Source organism: Lepisosteus platostomus, chromosome 9 (assembly GCF_059453375.1).
Source record: "Lepisosteus platostomus isolate fLepPlt1 chromosome 9, fLepPlt1.hap1, whole genome shotgun sequence".
Classification (NCBI taxonomy): domain Eukaryota; kingdom Metazoa; phylum Chordata; class Actinopteri; order Semionotiformes; family Lepisosteidae; genus Lepisosteus; species Lepisosteus platostomus.
Genome location: NC_142619.1, coordinates 2,902,501 through 2,927,500, shown reverse-complemented (window position 1 = coordinate 2,927,500; position 25,000 = coordinate 2,902,501). Strand labels below are relative to the sequence as shown.

General features: G+C 51.1%; 1 protein-coding gene and 1 long non-coding RNA gene across 2 annotated transcripts in view; one reads left to right on the top strand and one right to left on the bottom strand.

The window, feature by feature from the left end:
* Window positions 1-25,000, top strand: part of LOC148654383 (uncharacterized) — a 175,142-nt gene that overhangs the window by 141,035 nt on the left and 9,107 nt on the right. The gene's annotated exons all lie outside the window — the stretch shown is intronic.
* Window positions 1,764-12,561, bottom strand: LOC148654384 (galanin peptides-like). Its single transcript, XM_088646576.1, has 6 exons — window positions 12,063-12,561; window positions 9,968-10,048; window positions 9,469-9,523; window positions 5,890-5,988; window positions 4,030-4,095; window positions 1,764-3,948 (listed from the first exon to the last, which is right to left on the bottom strand). The coding sequence occupies exons 2-6, from the start codon at window positions 10,046-10,048 to the stop codon at window positions 3,890-3,892; spliced, it is 360 nt and encodes a 119-aa protein (XP_088502702.1). The 5' UTR covers window positions 12,063-12,561; the 3' UTR covers window positions 1,764-3,889.

Below are 25,000 nucleotides of genomic sequence, written 5' to 3'. Positions count from 1 at the left end.
GCCCTGCTCCCGGCAGATCCTCCTGCCCCTCCCTCTCCCTGCTCTCTTCCCGCTGTTCCGAAGGCACAGATCCTCCCGCCCGTCCCTCTCCCTGCTCTCTTCCCGCTGTTCCCAAGGGACAGATCCTCCTGCCCCTCCCTCTCCCTGCTCTCTTCCCGCTGTTCCCAAGGCACAGATCCTCCTGCCCCTCCCTCTCCCTGCTCTCTTCCCGCTGTTCCCAAGGCACAGATCCTCCTGCCCCTCCCTCTCCCTGCTCTCTTCCCGCTGTTCCCAAGGGACAGATCCTCCTGCCCCTCCCTCTCCCTGCTCTCTTCCCGCTGTTCCGGAGGCACAGATCCTCCTGCCCCTCCCTCTCCCTGCTCTCTTCCCGCTGTTCCGGAGGCACAGATCCTCCTGCCCCTCCCTCTCCCTGCTCTCTTCCCGCTGTTCCCAAGGCACAGATCCTCCTGCCCCTCCCTCTCCCTGCTCTCTTCCCGCTGTTCCGGAGGCACAGATCCTCCTGCCCCTCCCTCTCCCTGCTCTCTTCCCGCTGTTCCGGAGGCACAGATCCTCCTGCCCCTCCCTCTCCCTCTCCCTGCTCTCTTCCCGCTGTTCCGAAGGCACAGATCCTCCTGCCCCTCCCTCTCCCTGCACACAGGGGCTTCTGGACATCGGATAAACCACTGCGCTCACACACACACACAACACAACACAACACACACACACACACACACAATCACACAACACACACTCCTACCAAACACAACACACACACAATCACACAACACACACTCCTCACACACACACAATCACACAACACACACTCCTCACACACACACTCACAATCACACAACACACACTCCTACCAAACACAACACACACTCCTCACACACACACACAATCACACAACACACACTCCGACCACACACAACACAATCACACACTCCTACCACACACAACACACACAATCATACAACACACACACTCCTCACATACAATCACACAACACACACTCCTCACAAACACTCACAATCACACAACGCACACTCCTACCTAACACAACACACACACAATCACACAACACACACTCCTCACACACACAACACACACACAATCACACAACACACACACTCCTCACACACACACGTACACACACACACTCTGTGAACTCTGACTGCCACCTACAGTACTGAACACCCTCTTCCTCTGTACTCAACACCCTGCTACACTACTGAACACCCTCTCCCTCTGTACTCAACACCCTGCTACAGTACTGAACACCCTCTCCCTCTGTACTCAACACCCTGCTACACTACTGAACACCCTCTCCCTCTGTACTCAACACCCTGCTACAGTACTGAACACCCTCTCCCTCTGTACTCAACACCCTGCTACACTACTGAACACCCTCTCCCTGTGTACTCAACACCCTGCTACACTACTGTACTCCACCCTCCCTCGCTCTGTACTCCACACTCCCTCTCTCCCTCTGTACTCCACCCTCTCCCTCTGTACTCCACACTCCCTCTCTCTCTGTACTCCACACTCCCTCTCTCCCTCTGTACTCCACCCTCTCCCTCTGTACTCCTCCCTCTCCCTCTGTACTCCACACTCCCTCTCTCTCTCTTGAAAAGAGGAAGGAGGGTATGGGGAGAGACACTCCTATCTGTCCAGGGCTCTCTTTCCCAGGATCCTGTGTCTGTGCCCCTCCAGTGACTGTGACCGTGTGTGATCAGTGGGGTTATGTACAGTAGAACACAGTAAAAGCTGGAAACACGAACCCCTGAGTTTCTCTTGACTCGTTTTTATTCTTTTTTCTTCACTCTATACTCGTACGGATACAGTAGGCATTCCGATATTTACAGAGCCGAATGCAGGTGTTTCTGTCCACAGAGAGGGTTTCGGGAATTGAATTGGACTGTTAATTTAAAACCACTACCACCGACACTCCAGTGAGAAACAGCCCCAGTCCCTCCACCCACTGCAGGTGCTGGTGCTGGCACTGTGAAGCATCACAGAGAGGGTTCTGACGAGCTGGTTCTGACGAAGGACAGCGTCCGTGCCTCTGTCTGCGCGGAGACTGCCACAGAGGTTCACAGAGGCTCCCCCTGCAAGAGCCTGTGGACATGGCTGCCCCCATCTGTCCGAGGCTGTCTCGCAGTCGGTCTGTCTGACCGGACAGATGGGCAGTTAATCCGAAAGAACAGACCGAGAGGGGAGAGAGAGGGGAGAGAGAGAGGAGAGAGAGGAGAGAGAGGAGAGAGAGGAGAGAGAGAGGGGAGAGAGAGGGGAGAGAGGAGAGAGAGGGAGAGGAAGATGTAGGGAGTGAGAAAGAGTGTGGGGGAGAGAGGGAGAGAGAGAGGGGAGAGAGAGAGAGGAGAGAGAGAGAGGAGAGAGAGGAGAGAGAGGGGAAAGAGAGACGGGAGAGAGAGGAGAGAGAGAGGAGAGAGAGGGGAGAGAGAGGGGAGAGAGAGGGGAGAAAGAGGGGAGAAAGAGGAGAGAGAAAGAGGGGAGAGAGAGAGGAGAGAGAGAAGAGAGAGATGAGAGAGAGAAGAGAGAGAGAGAGGAGAGAGAGGGGGGAGAGAGAGGAGAGAGAGAGGGGAAAGAGAGAGGGGAGAGAGAGAGGGGAGAGAGAGGAGAGAGAGAGGAGAGAGAGAGGGGAGAGAGAGGGGAAAGAGAGGGAGAGAGAGAGAGGGGAGAGAGAGGAGAGAGAGAGGAGAGAGAGAGGGGAGAGAGAGGGGAGAGAGAGGGAGAGGAAGATGTAGGGAGTGAGAAAGAGTGTGGGGGAGAGAGGGAGAGAGACAGGCACGCAAATGGCACCCTCCCAGACAGAGACTCCTCACACTAATTACTGTCCATGAACAATTCACTGGCGTAAGGAAGGAGAGTGGGTGGGTGGCGTGTCCCCTGCTGACGATGATGTTGCCTGGTGTCTTGTTGTTGTTGCTTTTTATACATGGAGGTGGAGAGAGAAAGAGAGAGTTCGATGAGGGAGAGAGGGGAGGAGCCAGTCAGAGTGGGGTGGAGGAGAGAGGGGAGGAGCCAGTCAGAGTGGGGTGGAGGAGAGAGGGGAGGACCAATCAGAGTGGGGTGGAGGAGAGAGGGGAGGAGCCAATCAGAGTGGGGTGGAGGAGAGAGGGGAGGAGCCAGTCAGAGTGGGAGGAGAGAGGGGAGGAGCCAGTCAGAGTGGGGTGGAGGAGAGAGGGGAGGAGCCAGTCAGAGTGGGGTGGAGGAGAGAGGGGAGGAGCCAGTCAGAGTGGGGTGGAGGAGAGAGGGGAGGACCAATCAGAGTGGGGTGGAGGAGAGAGGGGAGGAGCCAATCAGAGTGGGGTGGAGGAGAGAGGGGAGGAGCCAGTCAGAGTGGGGTGGAGGAGAGAGGGGAGGAGCCAATCAGAGTGGGAGGAGGAGAGAGGGGAGGAGCCAATCAGAGTGGGGTGGAGGAGAGAGGGGAGGAGCCAGTCAGAGTGGGAGGAGGAGAGAGGGGAGGAGCCAGTCAGAGTGGGGTGGAGGAGAGAGGGGAGGAGCCAATCAGAGTGGGAGGAGGAGAGAGGGGAGGAGCCAATCAGAGTGGGGTGGAGGAGAGAGGGGAGGAGCCAATCAGAGTGGGGTGGAGGAGAGAGGGGAGGAGCCAATCAGAGTGGGGTGGAGGAGAGAGGGGAGGAGCCAATCAGAGCTGGGTGGAGGAGAGAGGGGGGGAGCCAATCAGAGCTGGGTGGAGGAGAGAGGGGAGGAGCCAATCAGAGTGGGAGTAGGAGAGAGGGGAGGAGCCAATCAGAGTGGGAGGAGGAGAGAGGGGAGGAGCCAATCAGAGTGGGAGGAGGAGAGAGGGGAGGAGCCAGTTAGGGAGAGTGGAGAGGGGGAGAGAAAGGAGGATGATGAGGAGAAATAAAGAGAAGTGGAGGCAGCAGAACTAAGCACGCATTTCATCAGAGGTGTAAGGGACGTTCACATTCTCCAGTGCTCCCAGCTCTGAAAGAGGAGGAAGGAAAATGGCAGGAAAAGTTCCTCGTTTTGTAAGATGCACAGTCAGGCTAACCGACAGACTGTTACCTTTCAGACGCAGGTATGATATGAAGTCCAGAACAGTCTGGAGAACCGAGTCTTCTGTAGCCGAGTCTGAGAGAGAGGGGACAGGGTCAACATAACACTGTACATACACACTGCACACACACAATACAGCACTGGCACACACAGTACAGTATAGATACACACACAGTACAGCACCGGCACACACAGTACAGTATATATACACACACACAGTACAGCACCGGCACACACAGTACAGTATATATACACACACACAGTACAGATACACACAGTACAGAATATATATACACACACAGTACAGCACCGGCACACACAGTACAGTATATACACACACACAGTACAGTATATATACACACACACAGTACAGATACACACAGTACAGTATATATACACACACACAGTACAGCACCGGCACACACAGTACAGTATATATACACACACACAGTACAGATACACACAGTACAGAATATATACACACACACAGTACAGATACACACAGTACAGAATATATACACACACACAGTACAGCACCGGCACACACAGTACAGTATATACACACACACAGTACAGTATATATACACACACACAGTACAGATACACACAGTACAGTATATATACACACACAGTACAGCACCGGCACACACAGTACAGTATATACACACACACAGTACAGACACACACAGTACAGTATATATACACACACAGTACAGCACCGGCACACACAGTACAGTATATACACACACGCACACACAGTACAGTATATACACACACACAGTACAGCACCGGCACACACAGTACAGTATATATACACACACACAGTACAGCACTGACACACACAGGTACAGACAGGCACAGCACAGCCACACACAGTATAGTATATATACACAGCACAGTACAGGCACACACAGTACAGTACAGAAACACACAATACAGCACAGATACACACAGCAGAGACACAGTACAGCACAGACTCACACAGTACAGTACAGACACACAAAATATAGTATATATACACACACAGTACAGAACACATACACATAGCACAGACTGACACAGTACAGCACAGATACACACAGTACAGCACAGACTCACACAGTACAGTACAGACACACACAGTCAGTAAAGTACAGTACAGACACACACAGTACAGACACACACACACAGTACAGACACACACACAGTACAGCACAGACACACACAGTACAGACACACACACACACAGTACAGTACAGACACACACAGTACAGACACACACACACAGTACAGACACACACACAGTACAGCACAGACACACACAGTACAGACACACACACAGTACAGACACACACACAGTACAGCACAGCACAGACACACACAGTACAGACACACACACACAGTACAGCACAGACACACACAGTACAGACACACACACAGTACAGCACAGCACAGACACACACAGTACAGACACACACACACAGTACAGCACAGACACACACAGTACAGCACAGCACAGACACACACAGTACAGACACACACACACATACAGTACAGTACAGACACACACAGTACAGACACACACACATAGTACAGTACAGACACACACAGTACAGACACACACACACAGTACAGTACAGACACACAAAGTACAGACACACACACAGTACAGACACACACACAGCACAGTATAGACACACACACACAGTACAGCACAGTACAGACACACACAGTACAGACACACACAGTACAGCACAGACACACACACAGTACAGTACAGACACACACAGTATAGACACACACACACAGTATAGACACACACACACAGTACAGTACAGACACACACAGTACAGACACACAGCACGTAACGCCGCCACGGAGTGAACGCACTGTATTGAGCCTCAAGTGGCTGTTGGATATGGGAATTCTCCTCCAGGACGTCTCTCTTTCCAGCCAGGTCCCCCTTAACAGTGAGCGTGCGGTGAGCGTCTGAGAGGGAGACAGAAAACCGCCAGCGTCACTGGCCGGGACGCCCGTACACACTCAAGACAGCCACACCGCCCGGGACGCCCTAGATTCAACACAGTCCTTCAGCAGGGGGACGTCACAGGGGTTGCGACTCGTTCACAGAGATCGGGGCGGCCGCCCTGTGCCACTTACTGGAGTCCCCAGCTGCCCCAGTGTGGTGGGACAGGGGTCAGTGAGACGGTGGTCATGGGACACGGGTCAGTGAGACAATGGTCATGGGACACGGGGCCAGTGATACAGGTGTCAGTGAGACGGTGATGAATGAGACAGTGGTGTCAGTGAGACAATGGTGAATGAGACAGTGATTAGTGAGACAGTGGTGTCAGTGCGTTAGTGGTGAATGAGACAGTGATTAGTGAGACAGTGGTGTCAGTGTGTTAGTGGTGAATGAGACAGTGATTAGTGAGACAGTGGTGTCAGTGTGTTAGTGGTGAATGAGACAGTGATTAGTGAGACAGTGGTGAATGAGACAGTGATTAGTGAGACAGTGGTGTCAGTGAGACAGTGGTGAATGAGACAGTGATTAGTGAGACAGTGGTGTCAGTGTATTAGTGGTGAATGAGACAGTGATTAGTGAGACAGTGGTGAATGAGACAGTGATTAGTGAGTGGTGTTAGTGTGTTAGTGGTGAATGAGACAGTGATTAGTGAGTGGTGTCAGTGTGTTAGTGGTGAATGAGACAGTGATTAGTGAGACAGTGGTGAATGAGACAGTGATTAGTGAGTGGTGTCTGTTAGTGGTGAATGAGACAGTGATTAGTGAGACAGTGGTGAATGAGACAGTGATTAGTGAGTGGTGTCAGTGTGTTAGTGGTGAATGAGACAGTGATTAGTGAGACAGTGGTGAATGAGACAGTGATTAGTGAGTGGTGTCTGTTAGTGGTGAATGAGACAGTGATTAGTGAGACAGTGGTGAATGAGACAGTGATTAGTGAGTGGTGTCAGTGTGTTAGTGGTGAATGAGACAGTGATTAGTGAGACAGTGGTGAATGAGACAGTGATTAGTGAGACAGTGGTGAATGAGACAGTGATTAGTGAGTGGTGTCTGTTAGTGGTGAATGAGACAGTGATTAGTGAGACAGTGGTGAATGAGACAGTGATTAGTGAGTGGTGTCAGTGTGTTAGTGGTGAATGAGACAGTGATTAGTGAGACAGTGGTGAATGAGACAGTGATTAGTGAGTGGTGTCTGTTAGTGGTGAATGAGACAGTGATTAGTGAGACAGTGGTGAATGAGACAGTGATTAGTGAGTGGTGTCAGTGTGTTAGTGGTGAATGAGACAGTGATTAGTGAGACAGTGGTGAATGAGACAGTGATTAGTGAGTGGTGTCTGTTAGTGGTGAATGAGACAGTGATTAGTGAGACAGTGGTGAATGAGACAGTGATTAGTGAGACAGTGGTGAATGAGACAGTGATTAGTGAGTGGTGTCAGTGTGTTAGTGGTAGGTGCTTAGCGAGGGGTTTGCCAGTAAGTCCAAGCTCCGAGTCACAACAGGACAGGCGATTTACCGGACAATTCTGAGTAGAAGGTCAAAGACACCCTCTGCACACGAGGAGGAGGGACTTTCTAAATAAACACCTGCACCCTAGGGCTCCCGGAGAACTGCGTCACACCTGCAAGAATGCGCTTCGGTTCAGTTTCTGTTACAAACTGTCCGAGGGACCTGTCGTGGCGGTGTGGTGACCCGGTCAGTGTCCGGACCGCCAGAACCGCGTGATCCCCTCACCCCGCGCGGATAAACTGGCTGATCCGAGACACGCAGGACCCCCCCGCCGCCGCCTGCCTCCCGGCTGGGAGACCGACAAACACCTCCGTGCCACTACTGACCGTGTAAAGGCAAAACAAACTGTCTTTTTTTATTTTGGAAGGGGTTCAAAATGACATTTGAAAGAGAAAATGCGCCTGCACGAAACGCACTAGGGGTTATGCAGCGGAGCAAGTAGGAGGTTTTATTCCAGCGGGGAAGAGAAGAAAGAAAAAAACACGACGTTTCCTCAGGTGTGATCGCTATGGAACCTCGTTCTGTTGAAGCCTGACGAGATGGTCTCACCTAGACGGTTTTGGGGGGGTAGTATGTATGCGGCACACGAAGGGAAAGTTGTCTGTTCGGCGATTCTCTGCTATTTGTTTGAGAAAAGGAAATAAAGTTGTTGTTTTTTTTTAAAAAAAAGTCGAAAAATCGCCCCCGTCTGGTGTAAAGAGGACCTCCGCCTTCGTCCACGTTAATGTGCAACACGGGCTCACGGGGAACGCGCCGGCGGTATAAACACGCGTGGACAGGTCGCCGCCCAGTCCCGGCGCAGACACGCCCGCGGGGGCGAGCCGGAGGTGGGGGGGTTTGAGGGGCGCAGACACCTCGCTGAGGGGGGGGCACAGGGGTGCAGGGGAGACGGGCCTGGGGTCGAGCCCGGCTTGGCGGTGCCGCCTTGGTTAGTTCCTGATGAGGACCGGAACACCGAGCCAATACCGTCCCCCCGATCCGGAGACAGGGACGCCCCGGGACAAGGAGTGGAAAACTCTCAGGGAATAATAATAATAATAATAATAATAATAAAGGGGATTTGCAGAGCAGTGGTGTAAAAACCCGAGTCCAGTTCCCAGCGTGGTCAGGAAACACGCGGACGCCGGACGAAAACCGGGAGGATCGTCCACTTCCACGCGTGGGTGGCCGGCGGAACTGTCTCTCAGCCCGCCCCGCCTCGGTTCGGTTCGAAACCCGGTCCAGACCCGCGACATGACGGGGGCAGACGGACCAAAGGCTTCACAGTACTAACGGAGCGATACCGACCTCCCCCCCCCGGGCAAGGAGGAACAGAATGAGATCCGACCCACCCGAGAACAGGGGGTCTCATTTCACAGTGACCGGCGCCCGTGGATCACGCGTGGCGTGGATTCGCACCGGCTCTTGCAGCGAAAAGCGCGCTCACACGCCGTGAACTCTAAAATACCGAGGACTTCCGCGTTTCTATACCGTAAACTGCGCGACCCGTGACCGGCGTGGGCCGGGCCGGCTCGGGGGGCCGTGTCCCGGTCCAGCGCGGCTGAACTGGGACGGGGAGGGATTGAGACTGTCGGCCGGTCGTGGACCCGTCCCGACAGCCGGCGACGTTCAGCAGAACGGGAGCAGAGTCCTTACGGGCCCGGGGACCCGGCTCTCGCGGGATCAAAGCGGCGCCGGTTCCGTCGCGAGCAGCTTTGTGGGTTTGAACATGGATCAGCACCGACCGCGGATCTGGGGATCTGAGCCCGGACTCTCCAGCGCGCTGCAGTTACACTGGTAATACAGGGACCGTCACTAATACAGTGACGCCGTATCGCCAATGTAACTGCAGCGCGTTTGTACAGCGGAGGGGGAGTGGAGCGCTCAGCCGCGGGTTCCGGGGCGGCGGCGGAGCGGGTCAGGCCGGTTCCGGTGCTGGACGGAGCGGGGAGGCAGACTCACGCGGTCCCAGCAGGTAGCCGGCGCTGTTCAGGGTCCAGCCGCGCCTGTCCCGGGCCTGAGACACACAGACACACCCAGATCAAGGGCCGCTCCACCGCTTCGGCGGCAGCAGCAACAGCAGCAGCAACAACAGCAGCAACAGCAACAGCAGCAGCAACAACAGCAGAAACAATAGCAACAACAACTGCAGCAATGGCAACAACAACAGCAGCAATAACAGCAACAACTGCAGCAACAGCAGCAACAACAACAAAAACATCAACAAGAGCAACAACAACTGCAGCAACAACAACAACTGCAGTAACAACAGCAACAACAACTGCAGCAACAGCAGCAACAACAACAGCAGCAACAACAGCAACAACAACTGCAACAACAACAAAAACATCAACAGCAGCAACAACAACAACTGCAGCAACAACAGCAACAATAATAATGATGATGATGATGATGATGATGATGATGATGATGATGATGATGATGATGAGTGCATATTTACCGTGAGAGCTAGCCCCAGAGACTCAGAGAGAATTCCAGACAGAACCAGAGACACACACAGCACAGCTCGACCCCTCTGCATCTGGAATTACAAGTCCATAATCACACAGAGCACAGTCCGACACCACTATATCTGGAATTACAAGTCCATAATCACACAGAGCACAGTCCGACACCACTGTATCTGGAATTACAAGTCCATAATCACACAGAGCACAGTCCGACACCACTGTATCTGGAATTACAAGTCCATAATCACACAGAGCACAGTCCGACACCACTGTATCTGGAATTACAAGTCCATAATCACACAGAGCACAGTCCGACACCACTGCATCTGGAATTACAAGTCCATAATCACACAGAGCACAGTCCGACACCACTGCATCTGGAATTACAAGTCCATAATCACACACAGCACAGTCCGACACCACTGCATCTGGAATTACAAGTCCATAATCACACAGAGCACAGTCCGACACCACTGTATCTGGAATTACAAGTCCATAATCACACAGAGCACAGTCCGACACCACTGTATCTGGAATTACAAGTCCATAATCACACAGAGCACAGTCCGACACCACTGTATCTGGAATTACAAGTCCATAATCACACAGAGCACAGTCCGACACCACTGTATCTGGAATTACAAGTCCATAATCACACAGAGCACAATCCGACACCACTGTATCTGGAATTACAAGTCCATAACCACACAGGGCACAGTCCGACACCACTGTATCTGGAATTACAAGTCCATAATCACATCTGGAATTGAAAATCAATAATCATGTCTGGAACTAGAAATCAATAATCACATCTGGAATTGAAAATCAATAATCATATCTGGAACTAGAAATCAATAATCACATCTGGAATTGAAAATCAATAATCACATCTGGAATTGAAAATCAATAATCATATCTGGAACTAGAAATCAATAATCACACAGAGCACAGCTTGATCCCACTGCATCTGGAATTGAAAATCAATAATCACATCTGGAATTTAAAATCGATCATCACACCTAGAAATAAAAAAAACAATAACCACACAGAGCACAGTCTGGCCCCACTATATCTCAAATTAAAATCAACATTCACATCTGGAATTAAACATCAGAAATCACATCTGGAATTGAAAATCAATAATCACATCTGGAATTTAAAATCAATCATCACACCTAGAAATAAAAAAACAATAACCACACAGAGCACAGTCTGGCCCCACTATATCTCAAATTAAAATCAACATTCACATCTGGAATGAAACATCAGAAATCCCATCTGGAATTGGACATCAGCCATCACACAGACCACAGCCTGGACTCACTGCATCTGGAATTCAACATCAGAAATCACATCTGGAATGAAACATCAGAAATCACATCTGGAATTGGACCATCATCACCGCCCAAATCACCCCATCAGCATCTGCGATCTGGAACCAAGAGTCAGTCGGCAAAAACCGCAACACGGCGCATCCTGGCATCAGCGATCCCTGAACCCGTCAAACACGAATCCCTCTTCTGCAACGCGCAGCTCGGGGAGCAAAGAATGGGAGAAGGAAAATCGGAGAAAACCGAGAGACGAGGGCTTCACTGCAATCGCAACGCAATCGGGCACCAGCAACCCACGATGACCCAACTAGTCAATAATCAATACGATGATCAAAAAGCACAGCTTGACTCTACGGCACAGGCTGGAGAAAAAGCTCCGCTCCTTGTCCCGAAAGGCAATACAAGCGTTCGTCTCAGATCTGTTGAGATGTTTCCACAACTGCGTTGGCAGTTCGTATCACTCGATGGTTCAACCAAGATATTCTGAAATCTTGGCGGGATATCACTGGAATTCAAAGGTTCTCCCCAGTCTTCATCCCCCGATCACAAAACGACATGAGCTGTTCGGCTAGCTTGGTGTTTGAGAATCGATTTGGATCAAGGTATGTTGCAAATAAATACTCGAAATGAATTTTCCTTGTGTGCTCATAGAGGGTTAGACGGATAACCGTAGCTCAGAAAAATCCATATATAAAAAAAAAAACATTGCTCATCTCTAAAATTAAAAAAACAAAACAAGATAGATGTTACTCACCTTGATAGAAATAACAGCCTTTTTTTAAAAAAACAAAAAGTAGAAGTCAATAAGGATGAGTGTCTGCACACGGGTTCGATTCACCACCGTCTTGTCTCCTTATGGGGAAAAAAGAGGACTGCGCTGGTCCGGGACTGTAGAGAAATTCGGAACCCAAGATCAGCGACAGCTAGGAAGAGGAAAATAAAGACATCGAAGCAACTGGTAATAATGACATTGACAAAATTTGTAAAAAAATAAAGAATAATGTGGATTCTGACAGATACAGCCTGGATCTCAGTGTCTCAGAGTCTCTCTGTCACTTTATATAGACTTGGCATGGCTCTGATTTGCATAATGTACTTCTGTGTTAATACCTCCGAACCCCATTTAAATTAATTAACTGTGCTCTCATAGAGAGAGAGAGAGACAGGGGGAGAGAGAGGAGAGAGAAAGAGACAAACTAATGCAGAAACACTGACTGGACACTCAACACTGCACTGAGAGGGGGGTTAATACAGACACACTGACTGGACACTCCAGTACATTAACACTGCACTGAGAGAGAGGTTCATACAGACACACTGACTGGACACTCCAGTACATGAACACTGCACTGAGAGAGAGGGGTTCATACAGACACACTGACTGGACACTCCAGTACATTAACACTGCACTGAGAGAGAGGGGTTCATACAGACACACTGACTGGACACTCCAGTACATTAACACTGCACTGAGAGAGAGGGGTTCATACAGACACACTGACTGGACACTCCAGTACATTAACACTGCACTGAGAGAGAGAGGGGTTCATACAGACACACTGACTGGACACTCCAGTACATTAACACTGCACTGAGAGAGAGGGGTTCATACAGACACACTGACTGGACACTCCAGTACATTAACACTGCACTGAGAGAGAGAGGGGTTCATACAGACACACTGACTGGACACTCCAGTACATTAACACTGCACTGAGAGAGAGAGGGGTTCATACACACACACTGACTGGACACTCCAGTACATTAACACTGCACTGAGAGAGAGAGGGGTTCATACAGACACACTGACTGGACACTCCAGTACATTAACACTGCACTGAGAGAGAGAGGGGTTCATACAGACACACTGACTGGACACTCCAGTACATTAACACTGCACTGAGAGAGACTGAGAACAAGATATTAATTGTAAAAGGGGAGTTTTGTGAGCTAGCTCATGTGTGTTCACTATGGTCTCCCACATCCTAACAGAGAGTTTGAGAAACTAACAAATATCTTCATTTGTTCTTCGACAGTTCCTCACAGTCCAGGATAATTGCCGTCTCCTGTTCAAGACTAAAACTGTTCAGCAGTTTTGGGCTGCGAGAGTAAAACAATTTCTGAACTGATTCCAGAGAAACGATGTTGTGTTTTCTATAACGAAGGGCAAAATTGTGTAGAATTTCCTAATTGTAATTTTGTGTTCTGCTTTCTGGTGCAATGTCCCTCATTTCAAATTCTGTGTTTTAAAGAGGGCCACAGAGCAGTAGGTTTTACCGTTTAAGGTCAAATCCCTTGTTTCTTAGAGCTGACAACTTCGCAATGGTGATCAGTGAAGCCTGCGATTTGCTGGAGGACGCAATTGAGATCTTATGGATTGGAAATCTGAGCACCCCTCTACTCCTCTAAACCCCCTGTCATGTAGAAAACTGCTCTTTTCTTACTGATGGGTCCCTTGGAAGAGCACACTGGACGAAGGATGGAAGGAATGGTTCAGGTTGATCTGTGAGAGTGACTGGATTGGTACTCCAGGGGTCCAGGGTTCGAGGTTCTCTGCTGTATGTAAGATCCTGCAGTAGGTATGGGAAAGGCTTCACTTTAAATACTTAGGGAATAACTTAAGTCAATGGAAAAGGAACCATATTTCCATCCATTTTCTAATAATAATACAATTCTAATAATAATAATAATTCTTACATTTATATAGCTCTTCCCAGGTCAGGGGGAATCCCACTACCCCCACCAGTGTGTAGCCCCACCTGGATGATGCTCCAGTCCTCTCACACACACCAGCTCTCAGTGGGGAGGAGAGCAGAGGGATGGAGCCAGTTCAGAGAGGGGGGTTATTAGGAGGCCATGAGGGGTAAAGGCCAGGGGGGGAATTTGGCCAGGACACTGGGGTAACACCCCTACTCTTGTCGAGAGACACCCCGGGATTGTTAATGACCACAGAGAGTCAGGACCTCGGTTTGACGTCTCATCTGAAGGACGGCGCCTGTTTACAGTCTAGTGTCCCCGTCACTATACTGGGGCATGAGGACCCACACAGACCGCAGGGTGAGCGCCCCCTGCTGGCCCCACTCACACCTCTCCCAGCAGCAGCCTCAGCTTTCCCAGGAGTCTCCCCTCCAGGTACTGGCCAGGCTCACACCTGCTGGGCTCCAGTGGGGTTTGTCAGCTGGGAGCTGCAGGGGGGGACACGGTTTTCCAAATCACTTCTTCCAATTCAGGGTCACAGGGGAGCTGGAGTCTATCCCAGCAAGCAACAGGCACAAGGCAGGGTACACCCTGGACAGGACACCAGTCCATCACAGGACACACACACACACACACACACACACACACCAGGGCCAGTCCATCACAGGACACACACACACACAGACACACACACTCACACCAGGGCCAGTCCATCACAGGACACACACAGACACACTCACACCAGGGCCAGTCCATCAAAGGACACACACACACAGACACACTCACACCAGGGCCAGTCCATCAGAAGACACACAGACACACACACTCACAGAGACACATACACTCACACCACGGCCAGTCCATCAGAGGAAACAAAAACACTCACACAGACACACAGACACACACCAGGGCCAGTCCATCACAGGACACACACACACCAGGGCCAGTCCATCACAGGACACACACACAGACACACACACTCACACTAGGGCCAGTCCATCACAGGACACACACACACACTCACACCAGGGCCAGTCCATCACAGGACACACACAGACACACCAGGGCCAGTCCATCACAGGACACACAGACACACACACTCACAGAGACACATACACTCACACCAGGGCCAGTCCATCAGAGGAAACAAAAACACTCACACAGACACACACACTCACACCAGGGCCAGTCCATCACAGGACACACACACACCAGGGCCAGTCCATCACAGGACACACACACACAGACACACACACTCACACTAGGGCCAGTCCATCACAGGACACACACACACACACTCACACCAGGGCCAGTCCATCACAGGACACACACACACACACACTCACACCAGGGCCAGTCCATCACAGGACACACACAGACACACCAGGGCCAGTCCATCACAGGACACACACACACAGACACACACACTCACACTAGGGCCAGTCCATCACAGGACACACACACACACACTCACACCAGGGCCAGTCCATCACAGGACACACACACACACACCAGGGCCAGTCCATCACAGGACACACACACACACTCACACCAGGGCCAGTCCATCACAGGACACACACACACACACCAGGGCCAGTCCATCAGAGGACATACACAGACACACATCTGAAAGCTCATTTCCAAAGTCCCGCATGGGAAGTGACTTCAAACAGAGTGACATTAAAACCACAGACTGAGAAGTCATCAGACTGACGCAGCTGCCTACGGAGAGAGCATCTCTGTATCTTCCTCCGTCTCCACACTGACGTGTATCTGCCAGCTCTCTCCCTCCCTCTCACGTTCTCAGACTGCAGGCTTTGTCATTTCTCTCTGAATCAATTAGCCATAATTAAGCTCTATGATCAGCAATCATCTCGTCAGTGAAACATCAGAGAGGACGACCCCAGAGACACACTCCCCCACTCTTCTCCTCCATCCACATCAGCCCTCACAGCAGTGTTAATGTACTGTACTGGAGTGTCCAGTCGGCGTGTGTGTATTAACCCCTCTCTCTCTCTCAGTGCAGTGTTAATGTACTGGAGTGTCCAGTCAGTGTGTCTGTATGAACCCCTCTCTCTCTCAGTGCAGTGTTAATGTACTGGAGTGTCCAGTCAGTGTGTGTGTATTAACCCCTCTCTCTCTCAGTGCAGTGTTAATGTACTGGAGTGTCCAGTCAGTGTGTCTGTATGAACCCCCCTCTCTCTCTGTGCAGTGTTAATGCACTGGAGTGTCCAGTCAGTGTGTGTGTATGAACCCCTCTCTCTCACTGCAGTGTTAATGTACTGGAGTGTCCAGTCAGTGTGTCTGTATGAACCCCTCTCTCTCTCAGTGCAGTGTTAATGTACTGGAGTGTCCAGTCAGTGTGTCTGTATTAACCCCTCTCTCTCTCAGTGCAGTGTTAATGTACTGTAGTGTCCAGTCAGTGTGTCTGTATGAACCCCTCTCTCTCTCTCTCAGTGCAGTGTTAATGTACTGGAGTGTCCAGTCAGTGTGTCTGTATGAACCCCTCTCTCTCTCAGTGCAGTGTTAATGTACTGGAGTGTCCAGTCAGTGTGTCTGTATGAACCCCTCTCTCTCTCAGTGCAGTGTTACTGTACTGGAGTGTCCAGTCAGTGTGTCTGTATGAACCCCTCTCTCTCTCAGTGCAGTGTTACTGTACTGGAGTGTCCAGGTTTGAAGCCCTGCACAGACACAGAAGTACCAGAGTGAGCTGTCTGAGAGAAACGTAGAGGATCATGAGAACAGACACAAATCTGGACTCATGGTGATGTGCAGCTATATGCACATACATACACAAAACTGACAACACACACACACACGTACTCCGGTACAGGGGCAACGCATACACACTGTGCCACACACTCTTCCACGTTCAGCACTTAGACACTAAAAGCTTCAATTACCGAAACTTATTGTGCTCAGTCCCCGGGGGGGGGAGAGAAGGAGAGGGCAAGGGAGGGAGAGATAATTGCGATTAAAATGAGATCTTTGAAACGAAATGAAAAACTCTCCCTCTTGAGTCACAAGAGCCGAGAGTGACAGAGCAGCCCGCCGCTTACTCAACCCCCCCCTCCCCTCCCCTCCCGCGCTCTCCTCACGACCAGTATCCCCACATCGCTCGCTGTCTGCGTCCCAGACAGGTGGCGGCCCCTGCCTTCGCCACCCACCCCGGCGGCGTCTCCGTCTCCGCGGCCCAGGCGCGGAGTCTCCTTCTGCACCTCTCACACCTGTCAGTCTCTCCTACCTCTCGATTCTCTCTGTGCCTCTCCCACCCCCCCTCTCTCTCCCTCCCTCTCAATTCAATTCAATTCAATTCCAGGTGCTTTATGAGCATGACCGATGGAAACAATCAGTGTTGCCAAAGCAAATAAAAATAATAAAATTAACAGGGAACAAGACAAAAAATAGAAGTAAAATAAAACCTACAGACATGTTACAGACATTTACAACAAAGACATATTATAAAATATCGACATATACTGTAGGCGGCTGGAGCATTATTGGGAGACAGACTCACTGTTCCTCAGGCTGGGACAGGAGATCACACACTGTATTATTATTATTGAGAGACAGACTCACTGTCTGTTCCTCAGGCTGGGACAGGAGATCACACACTGTATTATTATTATTGAGAGACAGGCTCAGTGTCTGTTCCTCAGGCTGGGACAGGAGATCACACACTGTATTATTATTATTGAGAGACAGGCTCACTGTCTGTTCCTCAGGCTGGGACAGGAGATCACACACTGTATTATTATTATTGAGAGACAGGCTCAGTGTCTGTTCCTCAGGCTGGGACAGGAGATCACACTGTATTATTATTACTGAGAGACAGGCTCACTGTCTGTTCCTCAGGCTGGGACAGGAGATCACACACTGTATTATTATTATTGAGAGACAGGCTCACTGTCTGTTCCTCAGGCTGAGACAGGAGATCACACACTGTATTATTATTATTGAGAGACAGGCTCACTGTCTGTTCCTCAGGCTGGGACAGGAGATCACACACTGTATTATTATTATTGAGAGACGGGCTCACTGTCTGTTCCTCAGGCTGGGACAGGAGATCACACACTGTATTATTATTATTGAGAGACAGGCTCACTGTCTGTTCCTCAGGCTGGGACAGGAGATCACACACTGTATTATTATTATTGAGAGACAGGCTCACTGTTCCTCAGGCTGGGACAGGAGATCACACACTGTATTATTATTATTGAGAGACGGGCTCACTGTCTGTTCCTCAGGCTGGGACAGGAGATCACACACTGTATTATTATTATTGAGAGACAGGCTCACTGTCTGTTCCTCAGGCTGGGACAGGAGATCACACACTGTATTATTATTATTGAGAGACAGGCTCACTGTTCCTCAGGCTGGGACAGGAGATCACACACTGTATTATTATTATTGAGAGACAGGCTCACTGTCTGTTCCTCAGGCTGGGACAGGAGATCACACACTGTATTATTATTATTGAGAGACAGGCTCACTGTCTGTTCCTCAGGCTGGGACAGGAGATCACACACTGTATTATTATTATTGAGAGACGGGCTCACTGTCTGTTCCTCAGGCTGGGACAGGAGATCACACACTGTATTATTATTACTGAGAGACAGGCTCACTGTCTGTTCCTCAGGCTGGGACAGGAGATCACACACTGTATTATTATTATTGAGAGACAGGCTCACTGTCCGTTCCTCAGGCTGGGACAGGAGATCACATACTGGGCTGCCAGATCAACTGAGTTCCCTCCTCCCTCTCCCTCTCCGGCTTAATTGAAGTGGCTCTCTCTGCTCTCAGAGCCATTAACACTGAGACCCTAAAACGCGGCAGCACTCTGCCCTAATTACTGACCGTTAATTATGCCCCTCGGTGCTCTCGGAGCGGGGACGGACAGGGGCGGAACGCGCAGAGGGGGACGGAGCGGGGAATAAACAGCGGCTGTGATGCAGTCGCCCCGGCGCGGCCCCCCCCAAGAACTCGGATTCTGTAGATCGGGAGACGGGGAAGAGAGGGAACGTGAACGAATCCCTCGTCGACGAGCCCACGGGACGGGACAGGAGCGTCAGTAAAACCAGCGCTGGATTAACAGGACAGAGTCACACGCCCGTTTTTCAGTCGTTCTTCCCCCTGTCCTCTCTTCACAGTTTGCGCATTCCCTCCCACACAGACCTCTAATCGATCCCCGTACTTGAGTCATTTTAATTGCTCTCCTATGCTCTCTATCTGGCCCACTTTATAGTTCTCTGGAGAGACTTCTGTGACTGAATCACTCAGACCTTCTCACTGCAGTGTTACTGTACTGGAGTGTCCAGTCAGTGTGTCTGTATTAACCCCTCTCTCTCTCAGTGCAGTGTTAATGTACTGGAGTGTCCAGTCAGTGTGTCTGTATTAACCCCTCTCTCTCTCAGTGCAGTGTTAATGTACTGGAGTGTCCAGTCAGTGTGTCTGTATTAACCCCTCTCTCTCTCAGTGCAGTGTTAATGTACTGGAGTGTCCAGTCAGTGTGTGTGTATGAACCCCTCTCTCTCTCAGTGCAGTGTTAATGTACTGGAGTGTCCAGTCAGTGTGTCTGTATTAACCCCTCTCTCTCTCAGTGCAGTGTTAATGTACTGGAGTGTCCAGTCAGTGTGTCTGTATGAACCCCTCTCTCTCTCAGTGCAGTGTTAATGTACTGGAGTGTCCAGTCAGTGTGTGTATTAACCCCTCTCTCTCTCAGCGCAGTGTTAATGTCCTGGAGTGTCCAGTCAGTGTGTCTGTATGAACCCCTCTCCCTCTCAGTGCAGTGTTAATGTACTGGAGTGTCCAGTCAGTGTGTCTGTATGAACCCCTCTCTCTCTCAGTGCAGTGTTGATGTACTGGAGTGTCCAGTCAGTGTGTCTGTATCAACCCCTCTCTCTCTCAGTGCAGTGTTACTGTACTGGAGTGTCCAGTCAGTGTGTCTGTATTAACCCCTCTCTCAGTGCAGTGTTAATGTACTGGAGTGTCCAGTCAGTGTGTCTGTATGAACCCCTCTCTCTCTCAGTGCAGTGTTAATGTACTGGAGTGTCCAGTCAGTGTGTCTGTATGAACCCCTCTCTCTCTCAGTGCAGTGTTCATGTACTGGAGTGTCCAGTCAGTGTGTGTGTATGAACCCCTCTCTCTCTCAGTGCAGTGTTAATGTACTGGAGTGTCCAGTCAGTGTGTCTGTATGAACCCCTCTCTCTCTCAGTGCAGTGTTAATGTACTGGAGTGTCCAGTCAGTGTGTCTATATTAACCCCTCTCTCTCTCAGTGCAGTGTTAATGTACTGGAGTGTCCAGTCAGTGTGTCTGTATGAACCCCTCTCTCTCTCAGTGCAGTGTTAATGTACTGGAGTGTCCAGTCAGTGTGTCTGTATGAACCCCTCTCTCTCTCAGTGCAGTGTTCATGTACTGGAGTGTCCAGTCAGTGTGTCTGTATGAACCCCTCTCTCTCTCAGTGCAGTGTTAATGTACTGGAGTGTCCAGTCAGTGTGTGTATTAACCCCTCTCTCTCTCAGCGCAGTGTTAATGTCCTGGAGTGTCCAGTCAGTGTGTCTGTATGAACCCCTCTCCCTCTCAGTGCAGTGTTAATGTACTGGAGTGTCCAGTCAGTGTGTCTGTATGAACCCCTCTCTCTCTCAGTGCAGTGTTGATGTACTGGAGTGTCCAGTCAGTGTGTCTGTATCAACCCCTCTCTCTCTCAGTGCAGTGTTACTGTACTGGAGTGTCCAGTCAGTGTGTCTGTATGAACCCCTCTCTCTCTCAGTGCAGTGTTAATGTACTGGAGTGTCCAGTCAGTGTGTCTGTATGAACCCCTCTCTCTCTCAGTGCAGTGTTAATGTACTGGAGTGTCCAGTCAGTGTGTGTATTAACCCCTCTCTCTCTCAGCGCAGTGTTAATGTCCTGGAGTGTCCAGTCAGTGTGTCTGTATGAACCCCTCTCCCTCTCAGTGCAGTGTTAATGTACTGGAGTGTCCAGTCAGTGTGTCTGTATGAACCCCTCTCTCTCTCAGTGCAGTGTTGATGTACTGGAGTGTCCAGTCAGTGTGTCTGTATCAACCCCTCTCTCTCTCAGTGCAGTGTTACTGTACTGGAGTGTCCAGTCAGTGTGTCTGTATGAACCCCTCTCTCTCTCAGTGCAGTGTTAATGTACTGGAGTGTCCAGTCAGTGTGTCTGTATTAACCCCTCTCTCTCTCAGTGCAGTGTTAATGTACTGGAGTGTCCAGTCAGTGTGTGTGTATTAACCCCTCTCTCTCAGTGCAGTGTTAATGTACTGGAGTGTCCAGTCAGTGTGTCTGTATTAACCCCTCTCTCAGTGCAGTCCTCTTTCTCTTTAAAAAACAGAAAATCCTGATCTTGACGAGGCTGTAGACCACAGCAGTCTTTATTGACCTTTGCAAAAAACTGAACAATTCAATTAGTATTAATAATAATAAGACCAAATAGAGGTATTGACACAACAGCCATAGCAGGTGTGTCAGTACTAGTGTCGTTACTGTCCATATACCTATATGGTTTAACTCTTATCCCTCAAGAACACAAAAAAATGGAATTCATATTAATGTGTATGTGTAGGGCTGGAGTAGAGGAGAGTACAGAACTGCAGTGAGCTGTGTAGGGCTGGAGTAGAGGAGAGTACAGAACTGCAGTGAGCTGTGTAGGGCTGGAGTAGAGGAGAGTACAGTGAGCTGTGTAGGGCTGGAGTAGAGGAGAGTGCAGTGAGCTGTGTAGGGCTGGAGTAGAGGAGAGTGCAGTGAGCTGTGTAGGGCTGGAGTAGAGGAGAGTGCAGTGAGCTGTGTAGGGCTGGAGTAGAGGAGAGTACAGAACTGCAGTGAGCTGTGTAGGGCTGGAGTAGAGGAGAGTACAGTGAGCTGTGTAGGGCTGGAGTAGAGGAGAGTGCAGAGAGCCGTGTAGGGCTGGAGTAGAGGAGAGTGCAGAGAGCCGTGTAGGGCTGGAGTAGAGGAGAGTGCAGTGAGCTGTGTAGGGCTGGAGTAGAGGAGAGTACAGAACTGCAGTGAGCTGTGTAGGGCTGGAGTAGAGGAGAGTGCAGTGAGCTGTGTAGGGCTGGAGTAGAGGAGAGTGCAGTGAGCTGTGTAGGGCTGGAGTAGAGGAGAGTGCAGTGAGCTGTGTAGGGCTGGAGTAGAGGAGAGTGCAGTGAGCTGTGTAGGGCTGGAGTAGAGGAGAGTACAGTGAGCTGTGTAGGGCTGGAGTAGAGGAGAGTGCAGTGAGCTGTGTAGGGCTGGAGTAGAGGAGAGTGCAGTGAGCTGTGTAGGGCTGGAGTAGAGGAGAGTGCAGTGAGCTGTGTAGGGCTGGAGTAGAGGAGAGTACAGTGAGCTGTGTAGGGCTGGAGTAGAGGAGAGTGCAGTGAGCTGTGTAGGGCTGGAGTAGAGGAGAGTGCAGTGAGCTGTGTAGGGCTGGAGTAGAGGAGAGCGCAGTGAGCTGTGTAGGGCTGGAGTAGAGGAGAGTACAGAACTGCAGTGAGCTGTGTAGGGCTGGAGTAGAGGAGAGTACAGGACTGCAGTGAGCTGTGTAGGGCTGGAGTAGAGGAGAGTGCAGTGAGCTGTGTAGGGCTGGAGTAGAGGAGAGTACAGAACTGCAGTGAGCTGTGTAGGGCTGGAGTAGAGGAGAGTACAGTGAGCTGTGTAGGGCTGGAGTAGAGGAGAGTGCAGTGAGCTGTGTAGGGCTGGAGTAGAGGAGAGTCCAGTGAGCTGTGTAGGGCTGGAGTAGAGGAGAGTCCAGTGAGCTGTGTAGGGCTGGAGTAGAGGAGAGTGCAGTGAGCCGTGTAGGGCTGGAGTAGAGGAGAGTACAGTGAGCTGTGTAGGGCTGGAGTAGAGGAGAGTGCAGTGAGCTGTGTAGGGCTGGAGTAGAGGAGAGTGCAGTGAGCTGTGTAGGGCTGGAGTAGAGGAGAGTACAGAACTGCAGTGAGCTGTGTAGGGCTGGAGTAGAGGAGAGCGCAGTGAGCCGTGTAGGGCTGGAGTAGAGGAGAGTACAGGACTGCAGTGAGCTGTGTAGGGCTGGAGTAGAGGAGAGTGCAGTGAGCTGTGTAGGGCTGGAGTAGAGGAGAGTGCAGTGAGCTGTGTAGGGCTGGAGTAGAGGAGAGTGCAGTGAGCTGTGTAGGGCTGGAGTAGAGGAGAGTACAGTGAGCTGTGTAGGGCTGGAGTAGAGGAGAGTACAGTGAGCTGTGTAGGGCTGGAGTAGAGGAGAGTACAGTGAGCTGTGTAGGGCTGGAGTAGAGGAGAGCGCAGTGAGCTGTGTAGGGCTGGAGTAGAGGAGAGTGCAGTGAGCTGTGTAGGGCTGGAGTAGAGGAGAGTCCAGTGAGCTGTGTAGGGCTGGAGTAGAGGAGAGCGCAGTGAGCTGTGTAGGGCTGGAGTAGAGGAGAGCGCAGTGAGCTGTGTAGGGCTGGAGTAGAGGAGAGTGCAGTGAGCTGTGTAAGGCTGGAGTAGAGGAGAGTACAGAACTGCAGTGAGCTGTGTAGGGCTGGAGTAGAGGAGAGTACAGTGAGCTGTGTAGGGCTGGAGTAGAGGAGAGTGCAGTGAGCTGTGTAGGGCTGGAGTAGAGGAGAGTACAGAACTGCAGTGAGCTGTGTAGGGCTGGAGTAGAGGAGAGTGCAGTGAGCTGTGTAGGGCTGGAGTAGAGGAGAGTACAGAACTGCAGTGAGCTGTGTAGGGCTGGAGTAGAGGAGAGTACAGGACTGCAGTGAGCTGTGTAGGGCTGGAGTAGAGGAGAGTACAGAACTGCAGTGAGCTGTGTAGGGCTGGAGTAGAGGAGAGCGCAGTGAGCCGTGTAGGGCTGGAGTAGAGGAGAGTACAGGACTGCAGTGAGCTGTGTAGGGCTGGAGTAGAGGAGAGTGCAGTGAGCTGTGTAGGGCTGGAGTAGAGGAGAGTGCAGTGAGCTGTGTAGGGCTGGAGTAGAGGAGAGTGCAGTGAGCTGTGTAGGGCTGGAGTAGAGGAGAGTCCAGTGAGCTGTGTAGGGCTGGAGTAGAGGAGAGTGCAGTGAGCTGTGTAGGGCTGGAGTAGAGGAGAGCGCAGTGAGCTGTGTAGGGCTGGAGTAGAGGAGAGTGCAGTGAGCTGTGTAGGGCTGGAGTAGAGGAGAGTACAGAACTGCAGTGAGCTGTGTAGGGCTGGAGTAGAGGAGAGTGCAGTGAGCTGTGTAGGGCTGGAGTAGAGGAGAGCGCAGTGAGCTGTGTAGGGCTGGAGTAGAGGAGAGTGCAGTGAGCTGTGTAAGGCTGGAGTAGAGGAGAGTACAGAACTGCAGTGAGCTGTGTAGGGCTGGAGTAGAGGAGAGTACAGTGAGCTGTGTAGGGCTGGAGTAGAGGAGAGTGCAGTGAGCTGTGTAGGGCTGGAGTAGAGGAGAGTACAGAACTGCAGTGAGCTGTGTAGGGCTGGAGTAGAGGAGAGTACAGGACTGCAGTGAGCTGTGTAGGTCTGGAGTAGAGGAGAGTGCAGAACTGCAGTGAGCTGTGTAGGGCTGGAGTAGAGGAGAGTACAGTGAGCTGTGTAGGGCTGGAGTAGAGGAGAGTGCAGAGAGCTGTGTAGGGCTGGAGTAGAGGAGAGTGCAGTGAGCTGTGTAGGGCTGGAGTAGAGGAGAGTGCAGTGAGCTGTGTAGGGCTGGAGTAGAGGAGAGTCCAGTGAGCTGTGTAGGGCTGGAGTAGAGGAGAGTGCAGTGAGCTGTGTAGGGCTGGAGTAGAGGAGAGTGCAGTGAGCTGTGTAGGGCTGGAGTAGAGGAGAGTACAGTGAGCTGTGTAGGGCTGGAGTAGAGGAGAGTGCAGTGAGCTGTGTAGGGCTGGAGTAGAGGAGAGTACAGTGAGCTGTGTAGGGCTGGAGTAGAGGAGAGTACAGAACTGCAGTGAGCTGTGTAGGGCTGGAGTAGAGGAGAGTACAGTGAGCTGTGTAGGGCTGGAGTAGAGGAGAGCGCAGTGAGCTGTGTAGGGCTGGAGTAGAGGAGAGCGCAGTGAGCTGTGTAGGGCTGGAGTAGAGGAGAGTACAGTGAGC